Source organism: Leptonychotes weddellii, chromosome 16 (assembly GCF_054177405.1).
Source record: "Leptonychotes weddellii isolate Sample4059 chromosome 16, ASM5417740v2, whole genome shotgun sequence".
NCBI classification, from domain to species: domain Eukaryota; kingdom Metazoa; phylum Chordata; class Mammalia; order Carnivora; family Phocidae; genus Leptonychotes; species Leptonychotes weddellii.
In genome coordinates this window covers 24,242,314-24,260,446 of record NC_138384.1, presented here as the reverse complement: position 1 = coordinate 24,260,446, position 18,133 = coordinate 24,242,314, and the positions used below count along the sequence as shown (strand labels likewise).

Here is an 18,133-nt window from a genome sequence, read left to right as displayed (position 1 = left end):
CCAGCTCAGAGAGGCTGAGTGACTTGTCCAAGGCCACCCGGGATATCAGAGGCATTGCAAAGTCTCCTGACTGCCGATTCCCTGCTGTGCTATCCCAGGCGATAAACATGTCCCATGAGTGTCTCCCTGGCCTGGGGGCCTCTCCGTAATGGGCACTGGATGAGCCCAGCATTTGCGTTCTGAAGAGTCAATGCCATCTTTGTTTACAGCCTTGCTTTCTTTTTCAACCCTTTCTTTTTGGGTACTCCTTAGTGAGTAAGCATTTTACAAGATTTTCCCCCTTCCATGGCTGTGCCAGGCCTGTGAGCCGTGCCCTATACCGTCCCCATGTTACAGCCAAAGATTCTGTGGCTCTGGGAAGAGGACGGTGGCCACGGCACTGGGCCGGAGGGGCGGGCACAGGGTTCTCTGCCATGCTGACCCAGGGGCGGGGTTCCAAGACCCTCTCTGTAGGCATCCGATTGATTCATAGCTCTCCTGGCTTTTCCAGGGCCCCACCCTTGGGTCACAGATGGGGCCACCGAAGCACTGTGGGTGCTCAAGCTCCCATGGGGAAACTCCTGCTCCATCCTGGGCTGAAACTTTGCTCCTGAAGTCCCTCATTGGCACACCACCTCCTGGCCGGCATCCTCTCTGCCAGCCTCGGATGTCCCTCAGGGCAACTGAATAGGGTTCTGATTCCAGCAGTGCAGGTCATCAGGTGCATCTGGGGAAGGAGCTCCTGTTCCCAGGATCAGCAAACAGGGAGGCTGGGGGCATGGATCTTAGGCCAAGGCCTGGGTTGCTGGCAAAGCCCAAGCTCTGGCTTATCCTCTCTGGCAGGCCTGGGTCCTAGATGCTTTGGATGTGGCCCAAAGATCAAGAACCTTTGCTTCGATTGTTTCCTCTGCCTCCAACGCTTGCTCAGCCTCAGAGTAGTCTCTGTGAAGTCCTTCCCCTGCTCAACCACCTTCAAAGGCTCCCCAATGCCTACAATCTAGTCCCCTAAAATCAGGGCCCAGCTTTTCTAGTTTTACCTTCTGCGTCAAGAACTCAGGATTCACGGAAGCACCCACCACTCTCCTTCTCCCACCTCCAGGCATTTGCTCACTTTATTCCCTCTCCCGCATTGCCCTCCCCTCGCCGCCAGTTTGGGACCTCAGGGGTCTCCAAGTCAAAGGCCCGTGTGGCCAGGGAGACAGTGTATGTGGGTGAGGGGGAGCGTGCTCCCCGCCGTCAGGAGGCAGCTGCTGATCAGACTGTCCTCACAAGCATGGCGCGGGTCCATCATAGCTGGATAGTCCCCGTTTTTGAGAGACACCAGACTTTTCCTCTGCAACGCCACCTGATTTTTAGATGTTGGCAACTAATTCTAATATTGAAAATCCTTCCGTGCCCCAAACATAGACATCTGTGGACCCGCTAGGGCCCAGGGCAACCGGCTCGGGATCCCTAGCAAACTCCTCCTCCCTGCTCCCCCTGCACCACCTGCCACATTAACCCGCCCATCTTTCGAACTTGAGTACTCATATTAGCTTCACCCGAAGCAAGGACATCATGCAATCACAGCTGTGATGTGCCAATTTATGCTTTTTAATGTCAGCAAAGGCATGCGTTGCTGTCCACTGGTGGACTCCAACTCTTCGAGGGAGAGAACACAGCCAAGCCTAAGGGGATCCTCTGCTGGGAAAAAGTGTGTCCTGTGGGGGCACCAGCTGGGTGCCCGGCCCCACGCTGAAGGCTGTGCCAGCGACCTCTCAAAGAGAGTCCTCCACAGGCTTTCCCACAGCCTTCTGGTGGGAAGTCCTCCTGCTGTCTAGCCTGAATCCCACCGGCTGCCCTTGGCCATCCTTCTCCTTGCTTCCGTGGAAAGGGGCCGGCCTTTGTCTCGGAGAGGCGGCTCTGGGACTGGCTCCCCTCGCCTTGCCTGAGAGCGTGGGGAGCAGCCGGGGGGTCACTGTTCAAGCAGGGTGCGGGGTCGACAGCCTCCTCTTCCCCTCCCCTGCAGGTCTTCAGGGCACCCTTCTTTCCTTCCATCCATCCATCCGTTTGTCCATCTGTGCTCTCCCAGGACCCCTTCTGTCTTGTTTCAGAGGCCACCCGCTGCCGCCACGCCTGAAACAAGACAGAAAGGTGGGGGGCTGGGTGGGCAGGCGGAGGGAATGAATGAGCAGGTACGTGAGTGAGGGAATGGGGAGGGAGGCTGGGGGCAGAGCTGGCAGCCGGGGAGGGCACTCGGCCCCCAGCCCCTTGGTCTCATCCTGTAGCATGGGTTGAACAGTGTCCCCCCAAAAAACATATATTCAGTCCTACTCCCTGTGACATGTGAAGGTGACCTCGTTTAGAAACAGGGTCTTTGCAGATGTCATTAGTTAAGCATCTCAAGATGAGCTCAGCCTGGATTTAGGGTGGGCCTTACATCCCTGGCTGGGGTCTTTACAAGAGAAAGGAGAGGAGATTGGACAGATAGGAAAAGGCAGAGACCAGAGGCCAGCCGGAAGCCAGTAGGACACGGAGCATTGCCACCAGAAGCCAGGAGAGAGGCCCGGGATGGTTTCTCCCCAGGGCAGCAGGAACCAACCCAGCCAAGGCTTCGAGTTTGGGCCTCTGGGTCCTGAGCGGTGGGAGAACGCGTTTCTGCTGTTTGCAGGCGCCGGGTTTGCGGTCCTTTGCTCCGCAGCCCTGGGGCGCCCACACACAGGGTTCCTGGCCCTGGAGCCCCGCGCCCACCCACGCCCCACACGCTCCGCGCTCGCGGGGAGGCCCCGTCGACAGCTGGCTGAGCACCCGAACTCCTTCCAGGGGAGCAGAGAGGAGGAGAAGAGGGGGCCAGGGCTTCTGTCTTTAGAGCTCTCCGGGGCCCCTGCTCCAGGGAACGTTTTCTCCACAATGGCTACCAGGCCACATGGATGCTCGTCGCCACACTGTGACAACTCATTCTGTGACCTTGGGCACATCCCTGTGTTTCTGCCAGCCCCAACAGCCATATGGGGCTCACTGCTCTACGCAGGGTCTCCATGAGAGCAAGCAAGCCCTGCGCTGAGGCCTGCCCCCCACAACATCTCAGCATCATACAAATCCCATCTCTCCCGCGGCCCCGCGGTCCTGCGGCCAGACCCCAGCTCCGCGGTGGCCGGCCCGGCTGCGCTCCAGGCTGCGGTGGCCATCCTCACCCGCAGGGCGCTTGGAAAGACCACCATCAGCCTAGTGGAGCTAGGGTGGACAGCCGGAGGACACCTAAGGCCCAGGGTCTGAGGGTCCATGTCCAGGGTGGAGTAGGGCCACCGCCCACAGGCCCTGAACTCTGCTCTGCTCACTTCTAGAACGTATCACAGGCCTGGCACATAGCAGGCCCTCTGTGACCTCTGTGAATGAATAAAAGCCCTGCATGCCACATGCTTTTCCTGAGGCCATGAAATGAAGGGAGGGCAGATTTGGGACCCTGGCCTTCCCCTCCCGGCCTCCGTCCGTCCCCTGATACTAGTGCAGGGCTAGGATAAAAGGCAGCGCATAGCTCCCCATCCCACCCATAGATGAGGGGAACCCTCCTGGCTCAAGACAGCCAGAGTTTATGGGACCTAGTTCCCCCAGGGAAACCCCATGCCTCTCCCGTCCCCCCTCACCCAGGGACTCTGCTTAGCCCAACCCACTGGCCCAGGGAAGCAGTGGGGGGCTCTCTCTGGGTGCTCCCAGAGGAAGGGGGTCCATCCAACTTGGCCTCAGAACTGTTTTCTCTGCAAGCCTGGTCCCCCACCACATCTCTCCTCAGCCCCTAGGAGGGGCCTCCAGCCACCATCTGGCCCTGGGCCAGGCTGACCTGAGGGGAAGTCTGCAGGGCATGGGCTCTCTCAGCTCCAGGTCAGGAGGCCCTGACTGAATCCCCCAAGCAAGTCCAGGCCTGGCCAGGGACCGGCCCACTGTGCACTCAGACCAAGCAACCCTCCCCGAGATGCCCATGAGGATCCACTAAGTTGTCACTTACTCGTCTGCACGTCACATGTTCCAGGGGAGTCAGGCTCCTGCATGGGGAAAAAGGGGGAAATGACGTGTCTCCTCACCAGCCTCCCTCCTCCCACCACCACCCCAGCACACACAGAAGCAAGAGGGTTTTCCTCATCCCCTACCAGGACACCCACAGAAGGTCCCATTGCTCCCAGCTCCTCTCTGGCCTGTTTCTCCCCTCCTGCCTCAGAGCTTACCCCCTGCTCCAGGCTCTCCCCTCCCTGGATCACCACTGGGGTCCCCCACCCAGCTCCTCTGCCTGGGCTGGGCCCCCTGCCTGAGAGGCCTGCCTACCTACCACTCTCTGTGTGGGGAAAACCTCCTCCCAGCCTTCCTGGGGGGTTGCCTCAAAGCTCAGGCGAGGCCTCTCCCCACCAGCCCCACACCTTCCCCTGCCCCAGCCCCGTCCTCAGGAGCCCCTCCCCTCTGTGAGGGCATGTTCATAGACACAGTGTTCCTGCCACCAGGCCCCTCTTTCCTCGTCTTGGAAAACTCCAAAGCTGCGTTTCCTCTGCCACCCGCAGAGGCCACTTGGATACAGAGCCTGAGGGCTCAGCCTGCAGAGAAGGGGGCCCTGAGGCTTCTTGTCCACCTCCTGTTGCAGCCAGGACTGGGCCCCAGGCCTCCCGCCTCCCAGTTCCAGGTGCTACTGTCAAGATATACAATTGTCTCCAAGGGAGAACGGCCAGGTGCCAGGTCCTTTTTTTTTTTTATAAAGATTTTATTTATTTATTTATTTAGAGAGAGCATGAGCAGGGGGGAGGGAGAGAGAGAATCTGAAGCAGACTACCTGCTGAGCTCAGAGCCCGAAGTGAAGCGGGGCTCAATCCCATGACCCTGAGATCATGACCCCAGCGGAAATCAAGAGTTGGCCGCTAAACCAAATAAGCCACCCAGGCACCCCCAGGTGCCAGGTTCTTGGAGAAGGAGAGAAAGAGGTGACAGAGGTCTTGCTCCCTCACCCACCCTTGTTGGAGTTCTAGGTTCTCAGAAATGCACACAGGGCCCTCTGCTTTCCTGCAAGCCCCACTTCTTTCCAGAACATTCCAGGCCTCTCTTATCTCTGCGCCTTTGCATATGCTGATCCTTTGCCTGAAGGGCTCTTCCTATACCACCCCCCTTCACTTTTACCCACCCCCATCCTACTTCTCCCTCAGGTCTCAGCTTGCAAGCCACTTCCATCGGGAAGCCTTCCTTCATGCTCCTGGGGAGCTCCTCCTCTGCACCCCACATCCTCTCTTCCCTCCATGGAAGCATCTCCCCCACTGACTGTGACCCCCAGTTAACAAGCCCATGCAGCCCTGTGGCCAAGGTGCCTCAGAGAGTGTGTGGAAGAAGTGTGAGCTGAGCAGATGGGCAGGCTATGCTCCCACGACAGGCGCCCTTCTTCCTTCTGTGCTCTACCCCCAGACCACCCATCCTTGTCTGAGCTCCAAGACCAATGCCCCACTCCCCCAGCCCAGCACAGACCTGCTCCCCAGCCTTCCCGTGGAGCACGGGCTGCGGCAAGGCCATCTCCAGCCTGTGCAGGAGCCAAGCCATCAACCTGCATGTGGGAGAGAACAGGCCATGTCTAAGCAGCGGGGCTTGTGGGGAAACTGAGACCAGAGTCAGGTCCCTCCCACGGCAGACAGCAAGCCCACCGGAAGGCAGACCAGAACCCAGGTCTCGAGCCCCAAAGACCATTGCCCTCCTCCCTGGCCTCCCTAGGCCAACCTCTGGGTACCGCTCAGACCCCAGCAGGTAGCTCAGCGGCCCCCCAACCCTGGAGGTGCATGCAGGTCTCTCCCACATTGCCAGGCCAGGAGCATTTGGGGACACGTATCCTGATTTTTAAGGCAGCATCTTTTGGCTCAGCAACTCCAGTTCCTCAGATTTACCCCCACAGATTTACTGCACAAGGCCACCGAGCATAGCAAGAGTAGAAACGAACCTAAATGGCCAGCAAATGGCTAAGGAAAAGCTGGTGCAGCCACATCATGGGGCACTCGGCAGCTGCTGAAAGAATGAAGCAGGCCCATGTGTATAGAACCACCTCTAAGAGACACTTTTTGGTGAAAAAAACAAGCTGCGGAGCAGTATAGAGATCTTGCTGTTGTCTGATACATGTGTTTGGCTAGAAATGGATTCCCCGGCTCGTGTGTGCATACAGAACATGTGGGGGGACAGTGGCTGATGGGGCTGCCCGGGGAAGGGCCACTGGGAATCCCTTTAAATTTCCCCCTGGGGGCATATGTTTAATTTTTAAAAAACTAGCTTGGTGAAGTGTTGGGTGTGGGGCTGGGGCAAAGTACTGATCCTGCTCCCCAGGAAAGGTGTAGCATTTGGGGAGCTCACCTGGCGGGGTCGCCGGGGGGCAGCAGGGAGGAAGCCTGGGAGCTGGGATGGGGTTCTGAGGTCAGCTCCTCCTTGGCTTCCGGGGGGCCAGTCGTGGGGAGGCAGGGGCTCTCCGGGGCCTGCAGCACAGTCTCTGTTTCCAAGGTGGGTTCTGGGGGCTCTACGCAGCGGGGAGAGCAAGAGTCTAAAGAGGACAAGGCAGGGCTCCATGCGACCCCTCATGGGCACTGGGGGCCAGATTCGAGGCACCAACACATGACTGAGTAGGGAGCCCCTTGAGCCCACTCCAACAACCCCTCTCATCAGACAGACATGGAATCGAGACCCAGGAAGCTCAAGGCGCTTATCTAAGACCTCACAAGACCGTCCCACACCACTGGCTTTCCAACCTGGACTGGGGAGGGGTTCCAAGGCCCACCACAACAGCCCACTCCCAGTGAGCCTGGGTGACGGCTGAGGTCCTCCCCCAGGATCCCTCAGGCCCCAGTTGCACCCCCAGCCCAGCCTGTGACCATGCCGGGCAGCCCTTCCCAGTTCCCCTCCCTGTACCTGGGCCCAAGGCAGCATCTGTAGGCTCATCTCTCCAGTCCTAGAGCAGAAACAGGGAGTGGGGTCATGGAACAAAGCGAGCCCTGTGCATTCCCTCCCCTGGCCGGCTGTGCCCAGGGCAGGTGGGGCAGGTGACAGGGGGCTTCATCTGTCCCTATGAACCCCCTTACTTTTTGCAGTCACTCCTCTCCATCAAGAACCCTCCAGGGAGGATAATAGCCCCTCTATGTGTCCCAGGGGGTGGGGATAGCCTGCTGGGTCCTTCCTGGGGCCCCAGAAAGCCTCCCAGGTGGTCATCTGCCTGCTTCCCCTTTCCCTCGACTTACCTTGGAGGTTTCTGGGGGCTGAGGCAGCACTTTCTCCAGATTCTGCTCAAGCCACCTGAGCAGCCAGGGCCCAGACCTGCAAAGGGGCCAGCGGGCAGTGGAACAGCCTGGTCACACTGACCTGAACGTCTGTTGGAGTCCCAGGCTTCAACCAGCCCTTCCTCACCTCTGGGCCCATTGTGCATAGTGGAGACCTTGTATTGGATACTCTGGAAGGGCCTCAGGTAAGGGGGGAAACTTCGGCCAGCCTCAAATTCTGACCCATGGCTGGACCAGGCCAGAACTACAGGCCCAGCCCTGGCCACCTGGGCAGCAGGTGAGGAATAGGGGCCGCCTGGGAACGTGAATGCAGCATGGGGGGCTCCCCATGTCTGGCCCAGACAGGGTCTGGCTCCATGGGTCTGGGAGCAGGGCAGTCACACAGGGCCCGATACTTAGAAGGGCCCAGTTTGGGTTTCATGCTCTTATCACAATCTTAAACTTAAATTTTTAAAAAAGATTTATTTATTTATTTGAGAGAGAGAGAGAGAGCATAAGCATGAGGGGCAGAGGCAGAAGGAGAGAGACTCTCAAGCAAACTCCCCTCTAAGTGTGGAGCCTGACGCAGGGCTCGATCCTACAACCCTGAGATCACGACCTGAGCCAAAACTAAGAGTTGGATGCTCAACCAACTCTGCTACCCAGGCACCCCAAACTCTTATTAATTTTTTTAAAGGAGTCCTGCCTTTTAATTTTGCACTGGGCCCCGCAAATTACATAGCTGGTCCTGGGGCAAATGGGTCCCAGATCCATCTGGCCTCCAGGCAGCCCCTCCGTCTTCAGGGAAGCTCCATGTTCCCAGGGGAACCCATCCCCCCAGGTTTGGCCCAAAAGAAAGCTGGCAAATCCTCTGGGGATTTGCCTCCAGGGGACAAAAAGAAATAGACTGTGAGCTAGAACAATGAGTGAATGAATAGAGTACATTCATTCATTCATCCCTTCCGTGCTGAGTCCTCTCCTTATGGCAGGCACTGTGCTGGGCGCCGGGGGTTCAACAGCGATGAGACAAAAACCTCTGCCCTCAAGAACCCAACAGTCTAACGAATGAATAAGGGAAGGCAGGAATGAATGGGGTGAATAAAGATGAATGCAGAGACTGCAAACTGGAGGCTTCGGGTTTATTTTGGGGGTCCACAGGGTTCAGAAAACTTTTCAATTAGTTGGCAACAGCTAAAAATCAAGGATTACATAAAAACCTAAATTTCTAGCTTCTCTTGAAAAACTGGAGGATTGGCCACTTTGGGCCTGAACTCCTCTGAGGCAGAGGCAGCAGGAGCTGAGCAGGGACCCTCCTGGACAAGGACGTGGGCTCCCCTGTTTGCCATAGCTCTCACCCAGCTCGCTTCCCTCCCTGGCAAGGCAGCTGCCCACCTTGGTCAAGTCTGAGAAGTCCGAAGCTATTGCTTCTGGGATCTCCCAGAAATCAACACAACAAACCATGGGACGCATAGGGCCCTTTGGCTCCATTTTATGGATGAGAACAGGGAGGTCCAGAAGAGATGAGAGGCAAGTCCAATGTCACACACTGAGGTGGTAGTGGAACCTGCTTCTGAACCCAAGACCCTCAGCTCTGGGCACACTGCTCCCCCCAACTCACACACTACACATGGTTCCCAAACCAGTGCTCAGGGAGGAGGACTCACCTGGTGTCCTGGGCCCCAGGGGCCTCCCCGAGTCCACCTGCAGGAGAGAGGAGGGTGGTCAGCAGCAAGAAGCCCGCCTGGACCCCCTCCTCCGGTCAGCCTCACTCAAACCCAGCCTGGAATCTGGGGCCAGTCTGATGAGAGTCCCCCGCCTGTGGGCTCTCTGCAGGGGCAGGGCCCATCCCAAGCTCCCCCAGTCCCATCCCCGAAAAGCGGTCCTGCCTCCTGGCCTTACCTGAGCCCCCAGCGCTGCACTGCCCAGACGTCTGTGCTCCTGCCTGCCAGGACAGATGGGCAGATGGGGACAGAGAGCCCAGATGCAATGGCCTCCCACCCCGCCCACCTCGGCTCCCGGCCCCGGAAGTACCTGAGCAGGGGCCTCCGAGCCGGCAGCAGTGCTCTGGGCTGGCCCGCTGCTGGGGACGGGCTGTGGGATGACCTTCTCCATGCCCTTCTTGAGCCAGCTCAGCACCCACCCGCTGGAACTGCTGAGGGACAGAGATACAGACTCACCCGCAAGGTCCCCAGCCCCTCCCTGGTCCAAGGGGGCCCTCCCCAGTGTCCTAAAGAAATCGGTTTGAATCCCAAACATCTGTCTCCCCACTGTGAGACTTCAGATATGCCACTTTCCCCCCGAGTCTTGTGTTCAACTCTGGAAAATGGGGAACACCGACCCTTGGAGAGGCCAGGTATGTCCAGGGCTATCCTGAGCCCACCCCCATCAGATGCTGGGTATAAAGCAGCCAGGGAAGCATCCTGCTTCCCCCTGAGCCTGGCTCCAGGGGTCCCCTCTTATACTTGGCACACATCCTGTGCTCCAGAAGGGTTGAGGGTTTCCTGTGGGGTGTTTCCTTGTGGCTGAGGCTGGGCAGCCTCAATGGGAGGGTCACAGACTCACTGCCTGAGGCTAGCCCCCCACAGGTAGGCTCACTTGGATAAGCACTAATGGTCTAAAATGAGCCAACTTTGAGATGTCATCTAAAAGTCTGGATTTCTGGCTCAGTTAGGAAAATGGGAAGCTCTGGCCACACTGGATCTGCATTTCTCCCAAGCACTGAGAACACTCTGGCCCCCACTCGCTGTTTCTCTTGGTCCCATTGTCCATTTGGCCGAGGAGATCCCTGTCCATTGCATGAGGCTCCCTTCAGCCAGTTCCCAGGATGTTCTGGGCATCTGGGCAGTTGTCTGTGAATGACTAGCGACCTGAGAGCAAGGCTAGTCCCCACCCCCAAGTGGCTCCCTAGTTTTTGGGGGTAGGGGGGCTGGCCCCTGGAGAGGGGAGGGTGGTGTAGTACCTGTTCACTTCGGGAACCACGGTGACCTGGGCCTGGAGGGATGTAGGCAGAGTAGGGACAGCCTCCCCGATTTCTGGAAAAGAGTCCCTCCTACTTTAGATCTGGAACCTCAGAGTGGCCCATTTCTACCCTGCTAGGAAAGTCAAGGCAGAGGCAGGGGCAAGGGGAGAGCCCCAAGGGAGTCAGAAGGCCAGGGTTCCAGCTCAGCTCAGCTAAAAATTCCCCAGGAGCCCAGGCCTCAACTTCTCTGAGCCTCGGTTTCTTGTCTGTGAAATGGGCCCGCCAGCCTGTGGACGCGGCAAGGTCCTGAGGGGAACACACTCCTCCCCGGCACCCTGCCCGCCAACCTGGGCTTCCGGCACTCACCCTGAGGGTCTGGGTCAGCTGCAGCCAATTCCTTCCCCTCCAACGGCTCTTCAGGTAGCTGGAAGGTTCAAGCAGGACCACGTAAGCCCTCAGTGAGCCCAGCCTGGTTCAGGCAGGGGCAGCGCCTGACCCACCTGTGACGGACCCCCTCACCCCACAGGACCAAGCAGCTCTGTTCTCACAACCGTCCCTGTAAATCCCGGCAGCTCACCTTCGGCTTGGGACGCTCCCTTCCTCACGACCCCAGGGATCCCTCCTCCAGGGTCGGGCCCTCACCGCACCCCCCCACCAAGGTAGCCCCTGGGCCTATCACACCCCCCAGGAAACTGCCCCACTCCAGTGGGCTGAGAACAGGGAGGAAGACTGGAGCAAACTGACGGGGAGAGGGAGGTGAGAGGACCCCCCACACCTAGCCCCCGCCAGAGCTCTCCCTCTCCTCTGGGCCAGACCTTCCATCCCCCTCCAGCAGCTGGGAGGGCATTCAGCGCAGCACCTGCCGCTCCTGCCACGTGCGCACACGTGTGTGTACGTGCACGCTCAGCGTGACGTGTACGAGCTCACGTAAATTTCCCCATACGCACAGACGCGTGCACGCACGCGCACACATGTGCAGTAACCCGGAGATGGTGTGTACACACATAAACAGACAGAAACCAGTGTATGCCCACCCGTGCATGTGTACGTGCAAGACACAAAACACATGTGCGTGTACACTTGCTTGTGCATGCACACCCCACCACACGTGCGTGTGCACACGGGCACATGCAGACGTATTCATACGGACATGTGCACACGTGCAGACGTACACATGCAGATACCTGCAAGTATCAGACACACACAAACGTGTGCATATGCACACACACACTTGCATATACATACAGATGCCTGCGTGTACACACACGCGCATATATATGCTCCCTCACATAGACATACGCACACGTACGCACACACTGACACACACGTATTCACGAGCACATCCTTTCATGTGTGCATCAACACACGAGCACACACATAGACGAACATACATATGCATGTACGCCTGCACACGCAGTTCTGCATGCGAACATGCACCGATGAGCAGACACGCACGGATGTCCAAAATATGTACATACACAAACATGCAGACACATACAAGTGTGTCCATACACACTTACATGCACAGATACACAAACATGTGCACGCACAAACACATGAATACATTCACAGACTCAGAAACATTTGCATACACACACACAGCATGCCCCACATGTACATGGAACTACAGAGACACCAATGCATGTGTGCACACGCATGTACATGTATGTGTATGTGCATGCACACACATGCACGCAAACCGTGTGTGTTCGCATGCACACAGTTTGCTACTGCGTATGCACATGCAGACATACCACTAAGGACCCAGGGCATGCACATACGTGCACACATGTGTGTGCATGCGAACACTATGCACACAAACCCCATACTGGGGTAGTCACTGTTTCCTGAACATGCCCTCGCTGCCCAGGACTCGCCCTTCCTCTGCCAGGCACGCCCCACTGCTTCATCTCCAGTAACACCGGGCCCAGCCCACCGTGTCTGGGAGGCACTCCCCCACCAGCTTCCACTCTCCAAACTTAAGATGATTCTCTCCCTCCTCTGAGCTCCCATAGTTCTGTCTGATACACTTGTTTGGCCCTCCCGGGAGGGTAGAGCTGAGCCCAGTGTTGGAGGTCCCTGCATTTCCTCATCACCCCTGTCTGCTGGTAGAATGACCTGGCCGGTACTTGTCTGCTAAGCCCTGGGGGCGATGCCTTATTCATCATCATGCTCCCAGCACAGCACCCAGGCCTGGCATCAATTAGAACCTAAATCAAATCTGTGTAATTGAGCTTCTGGATTAGTTGTCATCAGGCTCCTGAATGGAAGGGATGCAGAACTGGCAAGTTTGGATGAGCTGGAGTCCCCCCCGTGGAAAGTCCCTGGGGGGCAGCTGACCCACAGCGAGAATCCCCTGAGCCGCTAGGCCCGCATGCCCTCCCTCAGCCTCAGTCTCTTACCAGGGATTCGTCGCCTCGCTCAGCCTCCTTGGGGGCGGTTTCAGTCTCCGGCTCTGGTTCTGGTACCACCTCTGGCTCTGGTTCTGCCCCCTCCTCCTCCTCCTCCATCTTGGTCTTCTGAGGGGTCCCTGGGGGCTGAGGCAGCACCCTCTGGACCCAGCTCAACATCCTGACACCTGCAGGAGACAGAGTCCTTAGGCCTCCCCAGAGCACCCACATTTGATCCCACCACTGGGGGGCCACTTTTGTGGGTCACACATTTCCCTTTTCTCTCATTCATCTTTCAAAACATTTCTACAAATTATACCTCCAGGAATTCACTTGATAGAAATACTCAGGCAAAAAAGAAAAGAAAGGAAAGGAAAGGAAAGAAAAGAAAAGGAAAGAAAAGAAAAGAAAAGAAAAAAGAAAAGAAAAGAGGGGCGCCTGGGTGGCTCAGTCGGTTAAGCGACTGCCTTCGGCTCAGGTCATGATCCTGGAGTCCCGGGATCAAGTCCCGCATTGGGCTCCCTGCTCGGCAGGGAGTCTGCTTCTCCCTCTGACCCTCCCCCCTCTCATGTGCTTGCTCTCTCTCATTCTCTCTCTCTCAAATAAATAAATAAAATCTTTAAAAAAAAAAAAGAAAAGAAAAGAAAAAAAAAAGAGAAAAGAAATACTCAAGCCAAAAACGTGTATAAAGAGGCTAGTCGTCACAGTGTTATAGCAAAAAATGAAAAGTGTCCAAATATTCATCAGTAGGACGCTGGTTATTAGAAAATACCTAAATGTTCATCTGTAAGAGAGACATGTATTAAATTACAATACATCCAATAATGGAATATTATGGAGCCATAAAAAAAAGTGGCTCTATTTGAACCAGTCCGGGAAGATGTACATGCGCTGGACGCCAGTCATGACCGAATCAATTAAACTCTCTGTGCCTCAGTGTGCTTGTCTGTAAAATGGGGATGTTACAGAACCTATCTTGTGGAGAGGATTGTGAGGATAAAATAAACCAATACGAGGGTGCCTGGGTGGCTCAGTTGATTAAGCGACTGCCTTCGGCTCAGGTCATGATCCTGGAGTCCCTGGATCGAGTCCCGCAACACGCTCCCTGCTCGGCAGGGAGTCTGCTTCTCCCTCTGACCCTAACCCCTCTCATGTGCTCTCTCTCATTCTCTCTCTCTCAAATAAATAAATAAAATCTTTAAAAAAAAAATAAAAAAAATAAACCAATACGAACGTGACGGGCACACACTGGAAGCTTAATAAATGTTGGCTATGACTATTATTTGGTGTCAAGCAAAAAACACCAATTGTAGAATGTATCATGTTCAGCATGATCCCAAGATAAATTTTAAAAAATACATTATGAATAGCATATGAATGGAAAATATTTTAACAAAGACATTAACCTATTTTCATGATTTAAAAACATTTAAGATGACAGTCACATCCCCTTTTCAAGAGGTATTGTCCTACCTTATTTGGGTCCAGTTTCTGGCATCATTTTCCTTCTGGGGATGAGGGGCCTCTGCCCTTCTGACTAAATCCTTGCGGGCTGGCCCGGCCCAGCGGGCGCCACACAGGTTAGTATGTGCAAACTCTCCCCCTCGAAAGGGTCCTTCTGAGGTGATGCCCAACATGACAGAGGGCCTCTCTGTCCCTCCTCTGCCAGGGACCCTGGCCCCACGCTGAAAAGGATAGGCAGAAGGCCCAGGATCCCTGCCCCAGTGCCCAGCTCCCCACAGCCCCCAGCCATGCTGCCTGTCCTTCTATCACAGCCCTGACTTCTGTCCCTGCTCAGGCCTCAGCCGCCCAGCTCTCCTGGGAGAGGCCGTGGTGAGGGGCAGAGCTCTGGGTGGGAAATCAGATCCCTGACTCAGCGTCCAAAAAGGTGAACCTGAGCCAGACGTGAACCCCTTGGGTCTTCCATTCCCTGTTGGGTGGGGGCAGAAACACAGTGATTGCCAAGGTTGGGAGAGCACAAGATCATATGTTTAGGAAGGCAGTCTACCGACGCGGCCAGCCCCAGGCAGCCCCATGAGCCCAAACAGAGCTAAGTGTCCTCCACCCCAGATCACACTCATCCTCATTCTCCCCACCGGCCACCAGCCTCAGGAAGATTAGCACTACCACTTTACAGCTAAGGAAACAGAGGCACAGAGAGATCAGTAGACTTGCCCAACGCCACACAGCTGGTAAGTGGCCAAGCTGAGTCACACTCAGGTCTGCTGACCTCCAGATGTCCCTCATCTCTCCCCATGGTATTCACATGTGCTCAAGGTTGGCTTCTGCGGGCCAGTCCTGCAGACCCTTTCCCAGTGGGCAGCACTTCTGGTTTGTGTTCTGAACCTTCTGGAAATGACCAGGGAAGCCTTCCCCATTCCCAATTTTTCTTCTTCCCCCAGACCCAATCATTTCCTCCCACATGGATATATTTGCACATCCCTGCTGATTCCACATTGATAAGGGAGGCAAAGACAAGCAGGGGGAGCTGAGAGCCTAGGGTCACTATGGTGCTGGGACCACCAGCCTTTCAGAATCTTCTGGGCAGCTGGTGAAAACAGATTTCTAGGCTCCTCTCAACCCTCTGCGGGACCTGGAATCTGCGTGTCACAAGCTGCCTTGAGGATTCACTGGGGTTGGAGCCCCCCAGGCGGAGAGGGAGGCTCCAGGGCTCCTTCCTTGCTAGAAGGAGAGCATGGGGGTCCCACCAGAGGTCCCACCGAGCCACCACGTCATCCTGACTTACCTGCTCAGATGCTGACCACCAGGCAGGAATCACCTTCTCCCCGCCCCTGGCTGCTGGTCTCTCAGACACAAGGGGGGATTAGCTGGCAGCAGCGGGCCGTGTGCAAGGGATTAGAAGGTGCCCAACAGGGGTGGGGAGGTGACGATGGAAGACAGGAGCTCCATGGCCAGGCAGCCAGGGGCAACCTGGGCCGTCCAGGGGCCAGCAGGGATCGAGGTCCCAGGGAAGGAGCCCCACTTGGCCCTGGTTGGAGCAGCATGAGTTGCCATGGGACCCAGGGTACCACACACCTTGGCCAAGCCACAGAGTGGCCGGTGGGAGAATAACAGCTTCATGTCCCTGTGTGAGGGGAGTGAGGTGCTGGCGGGGGAGTGATCACATGGGGCCCTGCATGAGTGAGACTTGGCTTATGCCCCCCTCCCTGGGCTGAGCAGCCTGGAGGTAGCAGAGCCCCTGGGGAGTGGGCAAAGTCAGATGTGCCTGGGGGAAGAGGAAGGGGTTCTAGGGCAAGGAAAATGAACAAACTTTGGCCATACACCAGTTGGGATGACCCTCATGTGCTTATATATGGAGAGAAAGAAGCCAGACTCAAAAGACCCTGATGAGCCATATAGACAAAGCTCACAAGGGGCAAAACTAGCCTGTCTTGTCTCTGGCTGCAAACGTACGTAGTAAAACGACCAGGCAAATCAGTGGTGATGTTTTATAGCCAGAGAGCGGTTACCTCTGCAGGGGGTTGAGCTGGGGAAGGGGTATGTGAAAGCTTCTAGGGGCTGGCAGAGCCCTCCCTGTTTCTTGCTTTCTTTAGCTGGCATCAATTTTTAAAGACACCTTACAAGGTATAATTTCTACGCCATAAAATTCACCCATTTTTAATAAAGTGACTGAGCTAGGCAATTTGCACCACCCAGTTTTAGACCATTGCCATCGCCCCGATGAGACCCTTCGTGCTTGGTGGGAATCACTCCCATCCTCAGCCATAGCTCCGGACAACCACCGGTATGCTCTCCGGCCCCCCAAAGGGGCCTTTTCTGGACATTTTCTATAATGGATCATACAACATGTGGAGTGTTTTTGTGTCTGATTTCTTTCATTTAGCATAATGTTTTTGAGGATCACCCACATGGAGCCATGTATCAGGACTTCGTTTCCTTTAAATTCCTGAGTATTCCATGGGGGAGGATATACCACAATCTATGAATCTACTCACTAGTCAGTGGACACTTGGGTTGTTCCCACCTATCGGCTATTTGAAATCATGCTGCTGTGAAGATTTGTGCGCCAGCTTTTGTGTGGACATATATATTTTCAGTATGCTTGGGAAGATTCCTAGGGATAAAATTGCTGCGTTCTGTGATAATTTTATGTGCTGTGTTTTAAGAAACTGCTAATCTGTTTTGCAAAGTAGTACCTCTTGTCTTGGCCTGAATAAGAGAACGTGGGCTCTCGCCTTAGAAATTATTAGTTACATTGTATATTTATGCACTTGCTGTATTTTGTTGTATTTTATAACTTTAAAAGACTTAAAAACAAATCGGGGGTGGGGTGGTGCGTAGAGGCAACTCTGGGAGAGTTTTCTCTAAGGGGTGGGGCTCAGGGGTGCTGTCTGGGGGGGCTGTCTGGAGCCCTGGAGGTGGAACAGCGAGGGAGCCAGATCCTGCATTCGCCTCCCAGGAGGTCTCCCAGGACCCAGCAGTCTCAGCACCTGGGCAGGTGACTGCGAAGCATATGCCGGTACAGACATAGAAGTTAGACTCTCCCCAGGTCGCCTCACCTGTGGGGCCCAATGCCAGTGGTTGTGACCAGGGTGGTGGGCAGGCCCCAGGGCTTTCGGGTGCTGGGCTTAGGCACTCATGACCTCTCTTTCCTGGGAGGGAGGGAGGGAGGCTGCAGGCCTGCAGGGGGCCAGGGCTAGAATATCACCTGCTAATCCCTAGCCTGCTGAGGCCACCACTCTCCCTGATCCCTTTATGCTGGCCCTGGATACTAGCCAACTGCTGATCGCCACCCTTGGAGACCCAAGGTCTGGGAGGCAGGGTAGTGCCCTCTTCTCTTAAGTCTGCAGGACGGCTCACGGTCTCCCTACATGGCAGGGCCTAGGGTCTTGCCTAACATAGAGCCTTGAGGCCCAGAGAGAGACAGCGACTAGCCCAGGATCACACAGCATGCCCTGGCTTGCCGTGGCATGGCCACCTCCAGGGTGGCTTATGCTAACGCCCGGGAGACAGCAACCTTCAGGAAAGCCAAAAGTGGGAGCCAGTGCGCAACACCCCAGGTAGCTGGCTCCTCTCCTCAGAACCGACAGTTGCCAGGGTTGCCGAGGAGTGGGCGCCCTCACAATCAGGCGGCAATGGGCGTTGTCTCTTTGCAGAATGTTCCTTTATTCTCCTACTGTATAAGGCACTGGGGTCAGTCCATCTCCCTGCCTCTTCTCCCCACTGAGCCGTCAGAAGAGCAGGAAACCCTCACAGGCCTGTGTACCTGCAGACCAGGTAGCCGCTGTCGGGGGGGGGGGGGGCGGGGAAGGGTAAGGAGCAAGGAGTCCTTTCTCCCCTCTTCCCCCTGCCCCACGTCCCCGTCCTCCCTGGGAAGGCCCACAGCCTGAGACAGCTTCCCTAGGGCCAGTCCCCTTAGCCTCTCCCTGCTCCTCCAGGGTCCAAGGTCCTCGCTCCTCCTGCGCACCTCCCACTCACCTCCCACTCACCTCCGCCTCGCACGTCTAACGGGGTCACACGGAAAGCAAGCAGACTCAACAAATTCTCCCTAAAGTTTCAATGACCGACAAGCCATGGGAATAGCCACTCTTTAAAGGGAGGCACCGAGCAAC

The 18,133-nt window shown here is 56.1% G+C and overlaps 1 protein-coding gene across 1 annotated transcript in view; it reads right to left on the bottom strand.

The window, feature by feature from the left end:
- The window catches only part of CNGB1 (cyclic nucleotide gated channel subunit beta 1), a 73,057-nt gene that overhangs the window by 50,352 nt on the left and 4,572 nt on the right, over positions 1–18,133 (bottom strand). The window contains exons 3-13 of the mRNA XM_081806522.1: positions 12,573–12,748; positions 10,537–10,594; positions 10,171–10,243; positions 9,243–9,363; positions 9,111–9,153; positions 8,876–8,912; positions 7,194–7,269; positions 6,868–6,907; positions 6,319–6,478; positions 5,452–5,527; positions 3,962–3,998 (exon numbers count right to left, since the gene is read on the bottom strand). Of these exons, the coding sequence (XP_081662648.1) occupies positions 3,962–3,998; positions 5,452–5,527; positions 6,319–6,478; positions 6,868–6,907; positions 7,194–7,269; positions 8,876–8,912; positions 9,111–9,153; positions 9,243–9,363; positions 10,171–10,243; positions 10,537–10,594; positions 12,573–12,740 (889 nt within the window). The 5' untranslated portion in view covers positions 12,741–12,748. The remainder of the gene's footprint in view (positions 1–3,961; positions 3,999–5,451; positions 5,528–6,318; positions 6,479–6,867; positions 6,908–7,193; positions 7,270–8,875; positions 8,913–9,110; positions 9,154–9,242; positions 9,364–10,170; positions 10,244–10,536; positions 10,595–12,572; positions 12,749–18,133) is intronic.